The sequence below is a fragment of the Fragaria vesca genome, linkage group LG1 (genome assembly GCF_000184155.1).
Source record: "Fragaria vesca subsp. vesca linkage group LG1, FraVesHawaii_1.0, whole genome shotgun sequence".
In the NCBI taxonomy this organism is placed as follows: domain Eukaryota; kingdom Viridiplantae; phylum Streptophyta; class Magnoliopsida; order Rosales; family Rosaceae; genus Fragaria; species Fragaria vesca.
This window is the reverse complement of record NC_020491.1, coordinates 7,154,176-7,175,769: the sequence shown is the minus strand read 5'-3', so window position 1 is coordinate 7,175,769 and position 21,594 is coordinate 7,154,176. Positions and strand designations below refer to the sequence as shown.

Genomic DNA, 21,594 nt, shown 5'->3' with positions numbered 1-21,594 from the left:
CGCGGAAATCTGATTTCCTGCACGAACTTATGTTTTGAGTTCACAAGCAACCTTCTCCTCAATATCTAAGTGTAAAAGATCATTTGAGGACAATACGGCATGATTTAGTTAATCATTGCCCAATACCACATTTGAAGACATGTTAAAAAGCATTGACATGCTAAGTTGTTGAAACTTCCGTGATTAGTAAGAATCAGGAAGAGCCCTATGATTGATGTAAAGATCAGGGGGAGGTGCGAACTTCAGGGGGAGTCTAGCACATACATACATGTCGCTATCAAATGTGAAGGGTGCGTTGTACTCTTTTTCTCCTACGATCAAGGTTCAGTTTTTCTCCCACAGGGTTTTTGTGACTTGACGAGGTTTTTGACGAGACAACAGATCAGCACCATCGGCATATCAGCGCGCGGCACAAGGGGGAGTGTTCTAGGATATTCTCTATGTGTGCATTGGTCTTATGCCAATAGGATATGTAGTTAGACTAGATCTATGTATTCATATCCTTACCATATTGGTATTGTGTAATTCCCTATATAAAGGGCTCCTATCAATGAATAAGATGACTCTCTTGCTATCTCTTTGTCTCTACACTTTATTCTTCATCACGTTATCATGCACTTTGTTCTAACCCTAGAGCCAATAGCCCACCATTTTTTTTCCAAACCCTAAAAACCAAACCCTAAAATCGGGCAGCCTTGTTTTTCCCGATTTCCGACCAAAATTCCGACTGCCCTCCGCCGGAATTTTATATCCCCAGAAAGCTCTTTCCGTCACGGATCCAACGCCGCCGGCCTCACCCTGAGAACCGGCCGGAAAGTCTCCGAACCGGCCGTCGGAAAATTCCAGACCGCCGCCGCTACCGACCACCGGTTCACCACCTTCCCTTGCTCCGATCAACCTGAAATTTTGACAGAAGCTTCCCCATCCGAGCTGCTCCTCCTGTCAAATTTTCAGCCCCAAATTCGAAGTATAAGTAGGCGAAACGTTATTTCTGCTCTCGGCAGCCTTTAGAAAGGTATGTTTTGAAACCTTAAACTCTTCCAAGTTCAATAACTCGGGGAGGATAAAATCCTTTCCTCCCTTCTCCATCTCCATTCTATGCTTGGGATTTTGTGTGTGCAGGTACCAAAAATCAATTATGAATAATTAAATAACTATTGAAATAATCTATTATGCGGTATCAAAATAGAAAAAAAAAATTAATATACATAGAGAAAAAATGGTTATTCTTGATCTTCGTTTAGGAGAGGTACAATAGAAAACAAAACGTTAATTCATGTTAGAACATTTTCTTGTTGTTAAAAATAAATTTTTGAAACCCTATACATTGAGCTTCTATTTTTATTTTTAAGAAATTTACGTTATTAAATTAAGGAATCAAATCGTAATTAAGAAATGTCGAATGCAAAAATTAATTATAGTGAGTAAAATTTTTATTTTAGAGATAATGATTCATTAGTAAATATACTATTTGAAAATTTGATAGGTGTAAAAAGCATAGGAGGTCTAATGAGCAAATTTAGAGGTCCCAATAGCTGCATTTTGTGGAATATCAATAACGGCCTTCAAAGTATGGGGACATTTTTCGGGCATTCTGAAGCTAGTCTTGTCCGAATGGTGAGCATAAACACTGATATTTTTCAACTTGACGCATTCATCACTCAACCAGATTGAACCTAGTTGAGGAAATACTGAAATGAATACAAAAAATTCAAGATTCTCAGCTTCAATGCTAATATGCTTGCACTTGCAATATATGATCTGCAAGAATTTAAGGCTGGAATTATTGACAACAATTTGCCAACCCCAAGGCCCCAATGAGCTAAAAGAACACGAAACTAGGGACAAATGCTCGATGGAAGGACAGCCCTCCCAGAGTGATATATCCAAGCAATCAAACAGCACAGCATATAGAGTCATAGTTTTCAACAACGAAAGGTTTATCAGATCATTACTCCTATCCGATATTTTGACATGCTGCAGATTCAGATGAGTAAGATATTGAGCATTAAGAATGGTATGAGGTATGCAGTAGTATGTGCTTGCTGCTTCGACAGAATCATCATTGCCATCTTTTCTTTGAATGCTGATATATAACTCTTTGACGCATCTATCAACCACAAAACTAAACCAGTTGTCTATTCTTGTCGAGTCTATTAGTTCACAATCATATCTCATTCGAAGCATGAACCTGTCCAACTCCAACAGCTTGGTTCTCTCAAAATGTTTCAAACAGCTTTCTACGAAGTCCATGAACAACAGCGTCCTGCGGTCATCGGATTCTCCCTCGTCATCGAAATATAAGAAGGGGACTCCCAAAGACCACACGCTTGCCCATTGTTTGGAAACAATGCTTGAGCGTATGGCAAGTTTTGTGGGAATGAGTCGGAAAATCTTTTCAACAATAAGGTCCGGAAGGTAAGGCAGCAATGTGTCCGCGGCCATCGCCTGCTTTGACCTTCCTTGGTTTCGTCTTGCCTTTTGAGCCTTTTGTTATTAGGGTTTGCATTGCTACTCGGCACCATGTTTATATCTGGAAATTAAAGAGATCAAAGAGACAAAAAGAAAACTCGTATCGATACCAATAATCCCACGGAAAAGAAAACTAGAGAAAATCAATGAAACATTGAAAACCATAAAGACCGTTCGAATACCATGAAAAGATTTCGTTATGTATGTTTGTCGTGATTAATTAGCAGTTCATAGTAAATCAAAGCGATTATATATAACATTAACATATATAACCCATACCTCAATCTGAGCAAGCTCTACCCTTGTTGATATCCCTGGTTTTCAGATCGTTCTTTTTCTTCCTTAAGGAATGCACTATATATATTGAGAATCCCGAATCCCTCCCCTTGTGAATGTGAAATTTGTACGTTATCAGGAAAAGAAAAATAGTAATTTTCGAAAAAGAAAATACATAGAAAAAAAGAAAGAAAGAAAGTACTCAAACCACGAATCAACGGCCCCTGTTTGTTCCGTTTAAAAATGAGCTCATGTTTGTGGACGACATGTCGCCACTCCCAACCCAATGAACCGCCAGTCTCTCCACCAGCGTCTCAACTCCTTTCTCCGCCGCCGAATAACAACCATCACCACCGAGCGCATCGGATTTGCGAAAGGTAAGAATCGTAGAAAAACTAAAACAGACGGAGCAATTTTCTCTTCTTGTATATTGAAATGTGAGATTATTTGAATCCTATCCAACAACTGAAACAAGTATCTCAGGTATGGGACACAAATCTAGTATCTTATATGTCAAGTGAGTACAACTTTATTTTCAAGTTGTAACCTAGGAGTAGGAGGTAGGTGTTGTTTTGTGCAAAAGCATTGCTATATTTGCTGGCAGCTTGGAACTTAATCCAAGAGAAATTCTGCCCAGTGAAATTCTTTTTGCTTTTGTTGAAACCTTATGTGGAGATAAATTCTAACTTTTGTGGTTTGTATCTCAATAGTTGACTAGCAGACGTGATCTTCTATTTCTGTCAGTTTCTTGATTTAAATGCTACATTAGCGCATGGAAGGATTGTAATGGGGGCTAGTATTGTGATTAGTCTGTGCCTGTAGATTGCCAAGTTTTCCAAGGTAGTGCTACCATTACTATCCAGCATTCCACGGGACAAGTTACACAATCTGGAGACAGGATACCCGGTGGTGTGCAAGGAATTTTGATAGTGAAGGTAAGTTAGAAATTATTTTCTTTTTGGAACTTCTTAGAAATGAATATATGAATGAAATCAGTAAGAGTTCTGTGTTTTATTGATTTTTCCTATGTTGATGATAGAAGCCATGCTATTCTCTTTAAGCTTGACATCCCAATCTTTCACATTACTGATATTTTCTCACGCCGTTAACAATTCAGTTAATTAGTCCATTTTTTTTTTCTCCCTCGAGGGATACCACAATCCTTATTTGGCAAGGTTCTGTATATTCAAAAAACATTCTTAAAGAAGCAATGAGGGATTTAATACAAACTCATTTTTTCCCTGTCTTTAGCTTCATGATTTTTGTTCATGCTCCAATATGCTAACGTAGTCGAACCAGAGGGGTCGATTTACATTGTTCCCATATGCACAATATTTTTGATAGCCATCACCATTGCTAGTTTGCTACCCTCATCTTTTCACAATATGACCTCACGACTTGTATACAATAAATACGATATAATAATGCTTAAACTGAGTTTGGAACGAATGCTTAAACTTACTAGTTAAACCAGAAGATTGTTTTGCTTTTCTGGTTTTGTATAACGAATGACAATACTTGTTCTGAACTGAATGTACCAATCTTTAAAAAAAATAAAATAAAACGAATGATTATTCATCTTCCCCTGAAGATTCAGAATCACTGTAGTAGTCCCAGTAATGTAATGTAATACGTGCATTTGGTGCCATCCAACGCAAAGAGTCTGTGAAGGCAGAAATTCCGACCATTGTTTGCGGACAACGAAGGCGTACAATCGAGACCCAAAGATCCATGACTTTAAGTAACGGTGGTGAGGATGTCTTCCTGAAATTTTCTGGAAATGTGAGAGCTCTAGCAACGGCATCATGATGGATACTTAGCTCTACTTTATTGCAGCAACTAAAGTTTAGAAGAAAATTTCTCCAAGTAGGAAAATGTGTCCTTGGGGGTTCTAAACCTTGGTCGTCATCATCCCAATTAAGCATGAGACATGCATCAAATCGCTGTAGAGCTTTCACAGAGATTACATCATTAGGCAGCAAATAACCTTTGTATCCAAGATGTAGGAGACTTGGAATATCAATAACAGCTTTCAAATTATGTGGACATTTTCCGGGCATGCTGAGCCAAGTCCCCTCTGAAAGATGAGCATAAACACTGATATTTTTCAACTTGACGCATTCATCACTCAACCAGATTCCACGTAGTTGAGGAAATACTGAAATGAATACAAAAGATTCAAGATTCTTAGCTTCAATGTATATACCCTTGCACTTGCAATATATAACCTGCAAGAATTTAAGACTGGAATTATTGACAAGAATTTGCCACCCCCATGTCCCCATTATCCCCAATGAGTTATAAGAACACGAAACTAGTGACAAATGCTCGATGGAAGGACAGCCATCCCAGAGTGGTACACCCAAGCAATCAAACAGCACAGCATATAGGGTCATAGTTTTCAACAACGGAAGGTTTATCAGATCATTACTCCTCTCCGGTATTTTGACATGCTGGAGATTCAGATGAGTAAGATATTGAGCATTGAGAATGGTATGGGGTATGCCGTAGTATGTGGTAGCTGCTTCCACCGAATCATTGTCATCTTTTCTTTGAATGCTGATATATAACTCCTTGACGCATCTATCAACCACAAAACTAAACCACTTGTCTATTCTTGTCGAGTCAATTAGTTCACAATCATATCTCATACGAAGCATGAACCTGTCCAACTCCAACAGCTTGGTTCTTTCAAAATGTTTCAAACAGCTTTCTACGAAGTCCATGAACAACTGCTTCCTGCGGTCATCGGATTCTCCCCCGTCATCGAAATATAAGAAGGGGACTCCCAAAGACCACACGCTTGCCCATTGTTTGGAAACAATGCTTGAGCGTATGGCTAGTTTAGTGGGAATGAGTCGGAAAATCTTTTCGACAATAAGGTCCGGAAGGTAAGGCAGCAATGTGTCCGCGGCCATCGCCTGCTCTTGACCTTCCTTGGTTTCGTCTTGCCATTTGAGCCTTTTGTTATTAGGGTTTGCATTGCTACTCGGCACCATGTATATATCTGGATGAATCGAAAGAGAGATTTATATATAGGAAACTAAAAGAAAACTCTTATCGTGTATACACCAATTTCTTTTGAAAAAAATCAATGAAACATTAAAGACCGATCGAATAACATTCTATATGTTTGTTGTAATCAGCAGTTCATTGTAGTACGTTGTTGGTGAAATCAAAGCGATAACATTAACATATATAACCCATACATACCTCAATCTGAGTAAGCCTAGCCTTGATATCCTGGTTTCAGGATTCCTTCCTTCACGGATGCACTGTATAGTGTGTTGTGACTAGTTATAGGAATCGAGTTAAGTTTCGATTGGTATTGGAATCCCGACTCGACTCCTTGTGAATGTGGAATTTGCATGTTGTCGGGTTACCACAGGTATGCTCCTTTGCATTTTGGTCTCCTCCTAGCTATATGGTCCAGTCCAAAAGTATGTGGGTACCTAACATTGAAGGGCCCGTGTTCCTTTAAATTAGAAAAAAGAGAAATGTATTTTTAAGCAAGCTCAAAGTCTAGTCATTCTCTCGAATCCCATCCTCCCAATAAAGCGTGCTACTTTCCCTGAATCCCTAGTCCCCAGATGAAGGCCCGGTCAGCAAAAATTCAAAATCTTCAAGCCCTGAATCTCTTAAAAGTTTAAATTTTTCTTCGCTAGAGTTCATATATGTGGGTATGTAGATTACTTCCGAGGAATCACATATAGTATGGCAACAAAAGTGGCTGATGCTGTTGAGGTAATTCAAGCTCAACTTTACAGTATTGCGACTGTGAATTGTCTGAATGATTAATGGCATCTGCTTGGGCTTTACCATATTTATGACCTTCTAGTCCTTATCAAGTTCACTCCAATTTCAAGTTTGTTCTTTTAACATTTCTCCAATCTTATTAGTTCTAGTCCAATTTGCAGGAACTTGCAGGGATAATCAAATTGTCAGCATATTCTAGCTGCAGTCTGTTCGAACCTGACCTCGGAAAGGGTACATTTTTTAACTTCTCCTGGATGGCTTCTTATTGTTGCATTCAGTCAAGTGTTTCCCTAATGTGCATGCTCTTGTTATTCGGAGGACAATATTGGGTTAGATGACAGCAAATACATAGGGGGTCTGTTGGCAGAAGATCCAAGTAAAGGAGAGATATTGCATTGCAAGCTGACATTTTAAAAAGAAGCTATTTCGGGAGTCAGATTAAGCTTTGTAGCAGATCCAACAGTTGTCCTATGTTCAAGTGCGTAACTCTTTTAGAATTATTGTTGAGCTGTTAATCTGTTGTTTATCAATTTGGTAGTGTTCATATTCTCTGACATGTTGCTAACCTGCTCTTTGAACAAAACTACTGGAAGCACAGTTGACAACCCTGAGTAATCAAACGGTTCAGAACAATGACAAGACAAATCTGGTTCGTGGAGGAAACAACCAGGTAATTGTTGTCAAAAATATATCTAATACAGAGAAATCACCATGGACTGGTATGATACTTTATGCAGGTCTTGGACAAACTCAAAGATTTTTCAACTCCATAGAAGGTTTTTATTTCAACACCATAGAATGTTGTTATTTTTCGAAATGTTTTCAATATTTAGGTGAGCATTCTTTTAATCTATCGCTATTTGTGGCAACTTATATTTGAAAAAAACTGACTTTCCTGAGTTTATCTATTAGAATCGGAAGGAAAAATAAAGAGAAGTGATCATATCTTGTGCAACCCCCTGAAACATATTGTCATTTACCCTTTGAATTCATGTCTATATTCTAATGCAGGCATATATGGTGGAGAAATATCATTTAGCCTATAAATGCAATAGATGAGGATAATGAACAAAGGTGCAGAAATGTCAATTAGAAAAAAATGTGACTGAATAATATGTTGACTGTGCTGGTGTTTTCTTACACACAAAGCAAGTATTAATACTTGTCTCAATCCTAGTCTGACAAATTCACTATTGCCACTAACTCACTATATTCAACCTGGACAAAATTTGAACGACCATCTTCTGTGTCTGTTTTCTTAGTGCTCAGGAGGGTTTGAAGAAGAAGGCTGATCATTGTTGGTATTTGCATTTGGGTTGTTGTGAAGCTGCGTGAGATAATACTGGTAAAAATCAGACCAAAAAATATTTTGGGGATTTCCTTGTATGTTGGCATGCAGTATCTGCTGGGAACCAAGGTGACCTGAGTCTTCAGGTTGAAAAGCATCTTGCTGTGAAGGGTAAGGCGGCAATGCAGAGCCATCTTGGAGTACGGGGTTCCCTGCTGTAGAGGCTTCCTGGAGATGTTGACCCGAGTCTTCAGGTTGAAAAACGTATTGTTGTGTAGGGAAAGACAGGACTGCTGACCCATCTGTAGGAAAACCTGTTTGGGTGTTGTCTTGCTGAAGAAATGGAGGGTTCCCTTGAGGGAGAGGATTTTGACTTTGATTTGTAGGCTGGTTGCTGTACAGTATTTGCTGGAGAAGACCAGACTCAGACCAATCTGTAGGAAAACCTGTTTGGGTGTTGTCTTGCTGAAGAAATGGGGGGTTCCCTTGAGGGAGAGGGAGTGATGACAACCCATTGTATGGAAGTGGGGGGTTCCATTCAGGGAGAGGCAGAGCCGAAGAGCCATTGTGTTGAGGTAGTGACTCGTTCCATTGTGAAAAGGCTTGCAGATCCATTGGGTTCCATGGTGAATATGCTTGTTGGAGCAGGGGTGATGACCCATTGTGTTGTAGTGAGTGGTTCCATTGTGAATATTCCTGCTGGAGTAGTGGGGGGTTACATGGAAGGACAGGCAGTAATGAAGACCCACTCTGTGGAGGGGGAACAGTAAGGTTTTGATTCTGGGCTTCAGCTGTATAAAGGCTTTGAGCAGGTTCTCTGCCAGTGTGGAGCTTATACACTGCTACGTCACTGTTCTCGCCTTCGGCTGTGTACTGATCAAGGTACCACTTGATGGTTTTACCAGGATTCTGTGCATGGTAAAACTTCTTTTTTCTTCCAATAACTGTATCTCCACTTTTGATGAGATCTTCACTTCTGTGAGTTGGTTTCCAGTGTGGAGTCCTTCTGCTTGTTTGATTAAAGAAGTAGATCTCCTGTTTTTCCTCGCTATAGCCTTCGGCTACTGAAGTTGAGAACAATTTTTGAAAATCAGATTATGGTTCTATATAATTCTTCATTTTCAGACATGCTGAAACATTAGATGTGATCCTATTCCTCTTTCTTTGCTTTATTTTTTGTTTTGATCAACAGACTTCAATAAAAATCCACAACTTCAAGGCTCTCACAAGTCGAGCAACAGGATGCAAATGACTAGGGAAACCAGAACAACTAGAGAAGAAAAAGAAACAGAGCAATTAAGAGACACTTGACCCTAAATGCTAAACCCAGGGGTTTTATGGTGTTTATAGCTCAAGAATTCTCTGAGTTGAAGTTTTACATGGCAGAAATCAAAGAAGTGTGTGGACCCGAAAAAGAAACTACACCCAATTCCATAGAAGGTTTTTACAATCAAAGAAATCAAGAAAGCTGCTGGCCTTGACAGAGAACCAGGTTTAGCATCCAAGAAAACGATCAGAACAAGTTTAACATTCTTCAAGAAAACAATCAAACAGGTTGAATATTCAAGAAAGATATCAAACAGAATGAGAAACCTACTTGCGAGGTCCAAAGGTGGATCAGCGAACACATCTCTCCGTGCAAAATCGTTCATCGGTAGATCTTGTCCTCGAATTCTGGGGATTAGGAAAGTCCGGATAAGCCTAGTATCAGTTGGACGGAAAATGAACCACGGCGGTGGCTTGGCTGGGCTATTCTCATTAGCCATTAGAGGAAAGATTGCGTTCCAAGAAAGGGTTTCTGACAGAGAGAAAGAGAGAGAGAGAGAGACAGAGACAGAAAGAGAGGGAAGGAAGAAAATACAAATGGAAAATGGGGCTTGTTCAATAGGCTCCAATACAGCTTCATACAATCGGATGGCCCAATGGGCTTTCCGTAATGGGTCTGAATGGGTTCCGTTTATTTTGAAAGAGATTTTAGAGTCAAAATAAAAAAACGAGGTAAAATTTATTAAGAGGGGTAAATTGTAAAGACCAGAGTAAAAGATATCTGAGGCCATTCCACCACCCTCCACCATTTTCTTCTTGAGGCTCAAAAACCCAGAACAAAATGAAGAACCTTTTAGCCTTCCAAGACTTGAACCTTCAAACATTGCCTGGAGATGTTTGAATTGGTGAGGCTCTTGATGATCTGCGAACCACAAAAGTGGGTCATGGCGAATGAGAAGGGTCTAAACCTCAAAGACCAAGTCCTGGGTTTAGGACTCCCATTTCCCATATGATGAGTAATTGGTTAGCAATGATTAAAAGGAATGAAGAATTAGTACCAGGTGAGAAGAAGAGGGTTTTAAAGTCTCCAATGAGAAGGAGGAGGACTCCGATGTTGCCGGGTGACCGGAATTTGGTTCAAGAAGGTAAATTTTGGGCTGACGTTGTTGTTGCTAGTGATGGACGTGGAGATTGTGAGACTGTTGGTGAAGCATTGAAGAAGGCTAATAATAGCGAGTACAGATTTGTGATTAGAATCAAGGCCGGGGTTTACAATGAGACTGTGGAAGTGTCAAGAGAAAAGGTTAATATAATGTTGGTTGGAGAAGGGATGAACAAGACCTTAAGCACAGGGTCCCAAGAGTTTTGCAGATGAGTTTTTGCTTTCGCTACAGCTACTTTAAGTATGTCACATTTTGCTTCTTTCTCTTTAATTGTGAAATTTATTGATTCTATATGTTCTTGATGAGCGGGGGTTTAATTCTGTGTAGCTGTAATTGGGAACAGGTTTTTGGCTAGGGACTTGACCGTAACCAATACAGCAGGTTCACAAAAGTTTCAGGCAGTGGCTATGAGAGTGACCTCTAACTCTGCATTCTATCATTGCAATTAACTTCAGCTCATATCAGGACACACTTTATGCTATCTCACTCAGACAGTTCTATCACGAATGCATTATCGAAGGGACTACAGATTTCATATTTGGCAATGCGGCTGCGGTGTTCCAAAACTGTTTTTTGGTCAGCAAGTGATGATCACTGCACACAGGGGAGAACAGACCCGAACCAAAACACCGGCATTTTATTTCATAATTGCACTATTGTGGCTGCGCCCCATTTCAGCAGTGCTGAGAAGGAAAACTTCACAACCTTTTTGGGTAGGCCTTGGAGAAACTACTCAAGGACTATAGTGATGAAGAGCTACTCCGGATACACCCACTGTCCCACATGGTTGGTCAAAGTGGGATGAGTATAGAAGAGTGGACACTGTTGAGTACATTGAGTACTTGAATTTTGGACCTGGATCAGACATAAGGCATAGGGTCAAATTGAGAAGAATTGAGAGGGTATGGAGTGAACCTGTACGGAAGAGATTGCGGAACAGTCCTCCGTTGGGTTGTTCTAGCACGAAGCGGGTGAATGGCTATAGACTACAGGCATTCCACTCTTTCATGGTTCATAAGGAAGCCAGTGATTGAATCAGAAATTGGTGGTTCTATTTATTCAGTAACTTGGTTGAGAAAGAATTACCGTTACTTCTGTAAGAGCCATGGGGTAAAAACTTGGAACATTTCTTAGTAACATAGCAAGGCTAAACAGACATGATTGTCTGCAGCGTGTTTCAGTGTGAAACTGTGAATACACATTTCAGATTTTGCAATATGAGTTTCAATTTTTTTTGTAGTACACTGATGTTTAAAGAGTGGTTTTAGAACATAAAGGCTTCGGATTATGAAAATATGACGTGTTTCCAAAAAATAGAGACTGAAGCTGCCTCTCAGTTACACCCATGCCATCTTCCCAGAAGTTGATCTGTAGTTGATATATACTTATGAAACATATGATGAATGCTCTCAACCGCCTAGACGTACCCCTTTTCCGCCTAAGCCCGCGTAATGCAAATTCCGACCCTTTTTTTTTTTTTTTTCCATTCAGAACAAGGCTCTGCTTGACAGCCCTGGCAATCGCATCTCCGTTCCAACCCATCATCCCATCACCAACAGCATTCCATCACGACAAACAACCAACCCAGAAGATTAACAACATCAAAACTTGAAAATCTTCAAAAACAGAACGCGCTCAAAGATTGCCCGGAGATGTTTCATCAAGCACTATATTAACTTGGTGGAAGGCGTTGATGATCACTGCACAACACGGGTGGTCAAAGTGGGATAAGAAGTATATATAGTACGTAGAGTGGACACTCTTGAGTAAGTATAGTAATTTTGGACCTGGATCATGTACAAGGCTTAGGGTCAAACGGAGAGGGTACAGAAAAAAAAAATTGTCCTGAAAAGATTGCAAATTAAACAGTTTTCCGTCGCGTTGTTCACGAAGCAGATGAATGGTGGTTAGAGACCACAGGCATTCCACTGTTTCATGGTTCATAAAGACAGTCACTTGAACAGGAAATTGGTAGAGAAAAACTTACTGTGAACTTCTGTAAAGAGCCGGCCTTGGGGTGAAAATTGCACCATCAAGGATAGGTGTGGTACATTTCAGATTTTGCAGTTGCATGAATAATCTTGAATTTTTAGTAGTAATGATGTTTAAAGTGGTTTAGAACATGAAGGGTTAGAAATATGTAAGTACCATGCTTACTTTCCGACAATATATACTGAAGTTGCATGATTGCCTCTCAGTTACACCAAGACCATCTTGCCTGAAATTTGATCTGTAGTTGATTTACTTAGATACATACAATGAACACTATCAACAAGAAAACTCGTCCTCGACTTCTGGCTTTTGGACTTTGTTATTACAGATTTACAGTAAAACCGACACCTACACCATGCAGTTCCTTCTATATACACGTGTAGTGACAGGAAGAAGCAAAATCAGTTGAAGGTGAAGTCGAGCACTTGAGATGATCATAGGGGCATCAAGATGGAAGACAGAGCTCATTTTCTAGTCACAGAATTTGCCGACCACCTTTGAGATCGTATGTATATACACAGCCTTAGTGACCCTGAATGGGAGATCAAAAGCTACAATGAAGCACTTCCATCTTTCAATTTCCTTTTCACCTCTGAATCCGGCCTTTCGTGCAAAATTTCATACTAGTTTCCCCATAACCCGAGGCCGTTCCTGGTTCCGGGGTGGAACACCTAAACCAGCCAAATGAGTAAGCAACAAGTCAACAATGAGGCTGTTGCTGATGCTGCACCATTCAAAATGCGTCGGCATTGTCGAAAGCATGTTCACCAGTCTCTAGTATGTTTATTCCTCAGCTGTACTTTCCAATGTCTTTGTAGGCAGAGGCACTGTCGGGTATAGAATTATTGCCAACAATAAAGCGAATGCAAAACCAGTTAGCCCACTAAATGGCTGGAATTGGTGTGTGCCAATAATCCAAAGGGGAGATTCAGCCCGGTAGGTTAGAAAACCACCCTTCTGTAAGATGAAACTTGAACCAATTATTCCTGCCCGTAACCCAATTGGAATGGCAAGGCTGCCTTGGTTTCTTTGCCGAGCACCTGCTAAACTCACAGAAAGCAGCCACAGTCCTGGTATTGCCCATAGAGACCTGAAATCCCATTAAAAGAAATTATGAGACTAAAGAAGACAAAAAGTCACAAAATGAAGAAGGCAACGAATGAAGTACAATGTATAAATCGCACCTTTGGCACAAAGTGAATACAAGTCCTGATAAAATTATAGATCGATGATATCCAAGATCTGCAGCAATTTCTTGGGGCAGCCAAGACCTGAAGAACAATTCTTCCACAATAGCAACACCTGTTGCTGTCATAATACTTTGACCAATCAGTGTAAGTACATGTCCATACACTGAGAGCAATTTCATGGCGTCCAAAGAAGATGGAGTAGAAGGCCAAGAGATATTCACACAGCCAAGTAATGTATTTGCAGATTGTATTGACAAAACAAGCACCACTCCACCAATCAATCCCTTGAAAAAATCGAACAACTGCAAACAAGGCCGGACATGAGGAATTTTGTACGAAAGTAGTAAGGTAGTAAGGATCAGTTATATGGTAGGGGACATAGTGGGTGCTGATTTCTGGAAACAGCTTTCATGAAACTATAAAATCAAGAAGTAAAATCCAATACCAAGAATCATTGTGCCCTAAAATCTTTAGTTTCCTGTATAAGAAACACTACTGTTCTGGTGTATATTATCTTAGTTACAAGCACATTGAGTATTGACTAATGAGAGAGTTGGCCTAATGCTATTGGGAAAGATAGAGAGAGCTAAAAACAGATACAAGCTCAAGGACTCTTTGTTTCAACTTATTTAGAGGGTTGTAAGCATCAATATTAAGTCTGGATGTTGAGTTGTGATTTGGCTTCCATCTAAACTCTATAGTTTACCAATCAAATTTAAAAGCCAACAGCAACTATCCAAATAAATATCATATCCAACTTAAATGTCATGGAAGAACCCATTATATCCCCATGTAAATTTTCCTGGACCCGTAAATTTATGACCGTTCCAATAATGCTATGCCAGACGAAAATTAAACAACATTGCTTTTTTGCCATAAAAAAATAAAATAAAATAATTAAAAAACAGCATTGCTTTTCCCCCACACAGGCGTAAACATGAAAAGACAAGTTAAATCTTCAACTAGTCAGCTTATGAATGGACATGCATAATACAGACCACATATATAATTGTCTCCAGAGTTTCAGCTAACCCATACCTTTGGCAATGACATCAAATCAAGGCCATATTCCGCAAGTGGATCTTCATATCCACGTATTCTTTTTCCCCATATTGTAACAAGTAACATAAATGCAGCATAGAGGCCAACAATGCATGCAAGATCAGCAATTCTGGAGGGGGTTTTAGTTGCCCAGCTTTGCATAAATGTTGGAAGTAGTGGAACAACTACTGGTGACCATAAAACAAGCGTCATACCAGCAAACCCCAAAATCCTAATGACAGAAAACCAGCACATAGGAGCATCAGTAAAACAATAATTCAGCTAAGTCAACTCAACTACAGGTGCAATAGAGACCAGCGTATTCTTGAGCACATGATGCAACATGCAAATAGATAATTTCTGATTCACAGTCACAGTAATTTTACTACACACATTGACATGTTAGAGCAGCTTCTTCAACAAACCAATTTGTATTGAAATAATACGAAAAAGAAAAAGAGAACACCCAAAAAATTCTCTCTAAAGCAGATTAAAATAAGCATCAACTTAAACATTACCTCTGGATCAAGGGACGCTCAGATAGATGAAGAAATTGGATTAACTTGTCAGTCAAACTCATTGCACCACGCATACCACCCCAGAGCAAAGCAAGTTTGCCAACTAGCCTCAACATGCCACCCCTTTGTCCCATATCAACCAACATCGTGAGCAATCTGTTTTAACAGGAGTAACAAAATTAGTAAAAGACAGCAATAGCAAAATAAATCTGTGTACATTTCAAAATATTATGTGTACTAAGACCTTTCTTGATCCAGTCCACCATCTTGTCTCTTGGGTACGACAGGGGCAGCAACTGACATAGCTTTTTCAGCAAGGCTTGTGACAATGTTACTTTGGTGTTTGTCAGATGACTCTTCGTGATTGTCAGGCTTCATCTGACCATTACCGTTCATCTTGATGGACTCCAATGAACTCTCAGAAGTTTCATTACTTGTGATTGAATCCTGTATGTTTGTTCATAAAGCCAGATTTAGTCAGCTGACTTCTGTCTTCATAAAAAGGACATTCGCATAGAGACAAAGCTTATTTAGGAGGCAATGGAATAACACATGTACAACCCTATTAGGAGTTTTTCACTTCAGTGGAAGAATAAAAGAAACACCATCAGGAAAAAGGCAAAGGGAAGTAATAAAAAATCGAAGCCACCCATTTTAAATATTATTATATTATGACGCCGAGCTATCTTATCGGAAAGGGAAAATTTCTGCGTCTCAAAGAAGACAACTCAGTGCATAGAACTACAGCGTTCAGCAGTCTAGCAGAACCCAAAACTCAGTCTTGTATGGTCATCTATATAAATAAGAAAAAAAAAAAAAATTAGTTTCAAGAACTTAATGTTTACCTGGTGCTGTGCCAATAAAGCAGACGCCCCAATGGCAGCTGTAACAGCACCAACCATAACACTGTTGTTTAAACTCTTCAACTCCGTGTTTTCCTCTTTCCTATCAATCAAATCATCATCAGATTTGTCATCAGGCATGAGGCTAATCGCTGTGCCTCTAACCTTAGCCACATTTTCTCCAGAGACTTTGGCTCGACTAAACATTGGAGGTTCTATTTGACCACTATCACGCACTGTGGCAACAATGAAATATTTTCTGAGTGCAGCTAAGCTTGAGCCTACTATAACACCAACTGGCACTACTCTTCTCAAGAAGCTAGTCTCTTGAACAGCAGATGATATGGCCTTGATAACATGCTCTCCATGAAGGGTACCGACTTTTTCTGAGCCAATACTATGGTATTCAACTTCCAAGCGTGGATCATAGGCATCTCCAACAGAAAGCGATACAGCAGTAGCCACTTGTTCCAAATCTTTGGTAAGATAGGGTTCCATTTTTTGTATGTCATCAGCACCTTGTCTGCGACCAACTTCGACCGTCAAACTATCCAATATAATATTTCTCACAAACTCCCCAAAGTCCTCTCTTTCATCTTCACCAATTTCAACCCTCTCCTCCGCATTATCCACTGCTTCATATTCTTTTATTGGCTCCTGATGCTTTTCTGTATCTAATATTACATAAGATGGCTCAATTACTTCATCATCAACAGGTTTATGTGCCTCAACCTTCTGAGCAGCTGCATCTCCAACAGAACTTCCAGCAGGTCCAGGTTGTTCTAAGACTTTCCACGTACCTTCTTCTGGAAAATAGTCCAGCAATAGTGCAGCAGTTGAATCTAAATCTAGTGATTGGGCACGCACCTTTGAAAGAAGATAATTATGCACCCCACTAGAGATCGAAGTTATGCAAGGTGGTATTGAAGTTAAGCAAGGTGGTATGTTGTTTACACGATTGATACCAACCAACTGATCCCTTGTTTCTACTTTATCCTCACCTACATGGTTAACTCTGTCACTTCCCTGTGAACTGCTAATACTATTTCCATCAACTGATACAGGGCTTTGAGTATGCTTCTCTTCCAAGACATTTGATACATCAGGCTGCTGGTCAATAGTATCCACATGGCCATCAGATACAGAAACATCACTTAATCCATCAGTATGTATACTCTGGTCTAACTTACTGGCTTCTGAATCTTCTTGACCATTGTTACCACTAAGCTGGTCCTTTACAGGTGCAGAATCACTCTTCTTCTCTTCATTTTCATGTTCAGAACTCTCCTCCAATTGAGTTATCATATTTTCTAAAACCCCAAAAACATTGTTAACTGCCATTTGAGTGGAATCATCCATCCCTGTTAAGGCATCAAATGCCTCCGAAACACTAAATGCAGGGGCACTAGGTGCTGGGACATTTGGTGCAGGAGCATTAGGTGCCGGGGCATTAGAATCAGATGTACTAGGTGCCGGTGCCGGAGCATTAGGTGCTGGGACATTTGGTGCCAGAGCATTAGGTGCCGGGGCAGTAGAATCAGATGTACTAGTCGTATTTTGATCTATTATAGGCTGGGTATTCTTGTTATCCTTCTTTTGATTATCATTACCTTCCTCATCTTTTGTGTCTAATTGAGTTGCTCTACCATCTTGGTGTCTCTCGTCCTCGACAATTGCTCCCTCAGCAGAACCAGCAATTCCAGTGGAGTTGTTAGAATTTGTCTGCTCTGATCCCTTCTCACTATTGTTAAGATGTTCAGCGTCAGAACTTTCTGATTCAGTAGTATCCTTGATGACAGAAGCAGAAATATCACTTCCATCAGTGCTCAATGATTGATCAGTTGAAATTTTCGGTGATTGCTCCGTGGGAAGAGACTCTGATTCTAGTTCCCCAGGAGGCTTATTCGCAGCTGGTTGACTGTCGACAGAACTATCCAACAAATCATCAGACTTTTTCAACAGATCAGACGAATGATGGTCTTCATGTGCACCTTCTGAACTTGAAATTCCCTCGTCTTGGAACTTTGACTTTAAACCTGATGATATATCGGGGATTCGAGCTACACCCAGGAGCTGATCAAATTTTAGGTTTGGGCCTTGAGCATGTAAAACGCCAGATACAGCATCTGTTAGCTTTCCGCGAACATCTTCCGGCACTGCATCTTGCAAAGCTTGCATTAGTGTGTCTCCTTTACCCACTGCTGTTAAGACCTGGGTACATATGCCACAAAAATGTCACACACTGTATAATTAAGGATAGAGTAGTATGACTTAATTCTTGTATAGTACTGGTATAGTAATGAGCCTGAACGGTTCTCTTTCCTAACACTGAGGGACCACAGAAATTCAGAAGATATGATATTTGAGATATAAATGGAACTTTACTATAAAATAAACATAGATGATCAGAGACCTTAATTAAAATCCGACATGAACATTAATGTAATAGCAAATGTGAAACCACAGAATTAAGGTAATTTTAAAGCACCACCTTTTTCTTCTTTTCTTCTGTTAGAACATTCGGCATGGTAACATCAAGCATGTTCATAACAACTTGTGCTGTCTGTAACACTTGACCTCTTTCACCATCTGCAGGACCAACTTCCTCCTCATTGACCAACTCTGGATCATCAGAGTGAGTCTGATTCAGTGCACCATTTTCCACACCCTGCAACTCTGTATGTTCAGCCTCTGACTTTCTGTATGAATCCTTTTTAGATGCTAACCAGAAGCTAGCAGCACTATCGCTTTCTCCAAACATCTTTTTCGTAGTATTTGTCGTATATCCATTTAAAGAACCTGGTTGGCTCATGGTATATCCATTTGAAGAATCATTTTTGGATTTTAACCAGAAACTAGCAGCAGTGTCACGCCCTTCATGAGCTAATTCTCTTGAAGGCTCGAAAGGTATGTCCACATCTTTAAGAAGAGGGTGACGACCCTTCAAAAGTCCAAGCTCCACTGCTGTGAGCCACTGCACATCACCCTCATTCTCATCAGTATATTAGAGTGCAAAGTGAGACTCCATGGGCTTCTTTGATACTAAGGGAACATGATGTGGTTAATATACCACTTGGAGAGAAAATAGATATTTATTACCTCAATGGTTAGGTGCTGGCACCAAGATAGAACAGATCTACAACCATCAATAGCACGAGAAGGTAAGCAGCAGCAAAAGAGTAGGCTTGTAAATGGATTTTCTGCTATTAAACTGCGTGGAATTGAGTATGGTGTTGCCAACTCATCGTCTTTCTGGAAAAAAAAAAGGATTGAAATATGAATATATACGGTAAGGAAATATTATCGATCAAAGTTCAAAAGCATGGCATGAAGTTGAAACCTACAGCACCTGTATAAATAAAACGGGAATCTTCACGTTCCCAACCACACCTCTTGTACTTGCTTTTGAATAAAAATCTTCGATGGCATCAAAACCATGAGATACCATGGAGATTGCTTTTTCAAATTCACGAACAGATTTTGCCGAAAGAGCTTGCTCCACATCAAAACCTTTTGCTTTTCCTTGAAACAGTTCCTACAAGGCATTATTACTAGCAATGAGGAACAATTTCTGTAAACTAATCGTCAACACAACTTGATGACACCACATCAAGCATTCTAAGTACCTATTTCTTCTATTCCATGATTGAAAGGTAAAGCATTGCTAAAAACAAAACACAAAGTTTATAAGGAAATACCTTGTTCGACCTCAGAATATCAATCAGTCCATCAGTGAGCTGCTGATCCCTGGCCATTTGATTAGGAGACGACTTAGTGGCCTCCACTAAATCAAAAGGATTGTCTATGCAGGTCGCGGCTGTAAGCGGGGAGCTCTCCCCAATTTCAGCCAGGTACTTTGTCAACATGTTTGCACCGTAACCCCAGCCAACACCCACCAAAGTGGTCCCGGACCTCGCCTTATTGATGAACTGCACAGCAGCGGAGACATCATCGCTATCAGCAGCTGAAAATAACCTACATAAAATTTAGTCCTACTGTCATCAACTAATTCTCTCACTCCCTATCAATTCCAACACATTTGCATACTAAAACAAGCAGCATTACCAATTTAATCTACATGACACAAAACTCAAAGAGTCAAAGACAATGAGGCGTACCGCGGCGTGGTGAGAGGCGAACCAGCACAGCCCCTAGGGTTGATGACGATCGGAAAAAAGCCCCGGCCGAGAGCATCACACACAAACGACCTGACGTTTGGATCCATGCTACCCTGGGCCGTGCCAGGCACCAGAATCAAGGTGGTGTCCAATCCCTGCTCCTCTTCAAGGTCCAAACTCGCCGGCCAATCCAACGCCACCACTCCGCCGTCTTCCGTTCTCACACACAGTCTCTGATACTCCAATTTATCCTCAACACCGCTCTCACTCTCACTACTGGAGAAAATCCTACCGGAATTCACCCTCATGAACTCGCCGCCTTCCTTCACCACCTTCTCGTCCACCTCATCCAGCAGCTCCAACGAAATCGACGGACACCGCACCTGCACGGACCGGTTAAACGGCGTCGGACTCGTCAATAGCAGCCACTCCCCGATCACGATTTGTTGTTTATCCGAAGAAGAATTGGAGAAATTCGAGAGGAACAGCGCCGCGCCGGAGACAAAGCCGATGGCCGGAGCGAGGAATGGGACGGAATCGGGGGAGGGGAGGTGGGAGACGAAGTCGTGGAAGGAGCTAGGGTTTCCAAGCTGGCACCGGAGAGTGAGGTTTTTGTGGTGGTGGTGGTGCTTGAGACGGCGGCGCCGGAAGACGCGGAACTCGCGGATCTGAAAAGCGTGGGGGGAAGGCGGGAAACTAGGGAAGAGGAGGCGGTGGTGGTTAGTTTGGGTGGGCATTTTTGTGAGGAGGCTCATTGGTGGCGATCATGGGGTTTGAGAATTTTGGGGGGTTTTGAAATGAAGGAGAGAGAATGGGGACAAAGAGGAGGAGATAGCGAATCAGAGATTGAGATTTGAGAGAGAGCGCGAAAGGTCTAGAGGGTGGAGAAGAGGGGAGTGGACGGTGGAGAACCAACCGGGTCGGGTGGATCCGGATTTGATTTGTCATTGATTTGAGGCGGGAGCGCTACCTGTGAAAAGGTGATTTGTTTACCGACTTTACCCGGGAACGTTTTCCCAACAACGGTCCATATTTTCCGTTACTTTGCGTGTTCTGTTTTGGCCGTGCATTTTATTTTTTGGAAACAGATCGATCTATTTCCAATGCTGAGAGAGCGACATGTACGGTTACCCCGCCATACGAAATAAAATAAAAATAAAAATTATTAATTTGCCTCATTTCGTTTGCGGTATCTCAAAAGTTTTCTAGACCTAAAAACTAATCCGTCAGGGTGCCGCCAGCTAACAGGGTTTTGAAAAACAACTCTTGAGGAGAGCTTCTCGACGTAGCTCGATCAGAGTGTTTGCACACTTTGCCACAATAATTTAAACAAGAAAAAGTTAAGAGGACAATTTGATATATAACATTAAATTACCATTTGAAGGTACAAATGATAAAATAGTCTTTAAATGTTTCACATGATAATAAGATCACCATTAAAACATATTACAAGATAAAATGGTCACCTCAAAACATCTTAAATGATAAAAATGTCTATTTTCACTCTTTTTACATGACCATTCTACCCTCCTATCTAATTTAACCCTAAACCTGTTTTTGATCGAGATCTCAGTTTCGTCGTCATCGTCGTCCTCTCTCTCTCTCTCTCCTATCACCGACGATCATCGACATAGATCGTGAACAGAGCTCCGGTATCCAATTGCAAATATAT

General features: G+C 40.5%; 2 protein-coding genes across 2 annotated transcripts; both read right to left on the bottom strand.

Moving 5' to 3' along the window:
• Window positions 1-1,506: 1,506 nt before the first annotated feature.
• Window positions 1,507-2,445, bottom strand: LOC101295860 (F-box/FBD/LRR-repeat protein At4g00160-like). Its single transcript, XM_004288958.1, has one exon. It carries the CDS (start codon window positions 2,443-2,445, stop codon window positions 1,507-1,509), a length of 939 nt encoding a protein of 312 aa, XP_004289006.1.
• Window positions 2,446-12,437: 9,992 nt separating this feature from the next.
• Window positions 12,438-20,659, bottom strand: LOC101295567. The gene is made up of 11 exons (XM_004288957.1): window positions 19,923-20,659; window positions 19,503-19,779; window positions 19,154-19,339; window positions 18,904-19,056; window positions 18,296-18,778; window positions 15,808-18,015; window positions 15,207-15,409; window positions 14,963-15,118; window positions 14,442-14,676; window positions 13,398-13,705; window positions 12,438-13,303 (listed from the first exon to the last, which is right to left on the bottom strand). The coding sequence occupies exons 1-11, from the start codon at window positions 20,657-20,659 to the stop codon at window positions 12,997-12,999; spliced, it is 5,253 nt and encodes a 1,750-aa protein (XP_004289005.1). The 3' UTR covers window positions 12,438-12,996.
• Between the last annotated feature and the right edge of the window lie 935 nt (window positions 20,660-21,594).

Excerpts from the sequence above, each read along its gene's own strand:
- LOC101295860 (XM_004288958.1), bottom strand. The coding sequence starts at position 2,445 with ATGGCCGCGGACACATTGCTGCCTTACCTTCCGGACCTTATTGTTGAA.
- LOC101295567 (XM_004288957.1), bottom strand. The coding sequence starts at position 20,659 with ATGCCCACCCAAACTAACCACCACCGCCTCCTCTTCCCTAGTTTCCCG. Across the intron at positions 19,340-19,502 it reads ATATTCTGAGGTCGAACAAG|GAACTGTTTCAAGGAAAAGC; the intron begins GTATTTCCTTAT and ends AATGCCTTGTAG. Across the intron at positions 18,016-18,295 it reads CAGAAGAAAAGAAGAAAAAG|GTCTTAACAGCAGTGGGTAA; the intron begins GTGGTGCTTTAA and ends ATATGTACCCAG.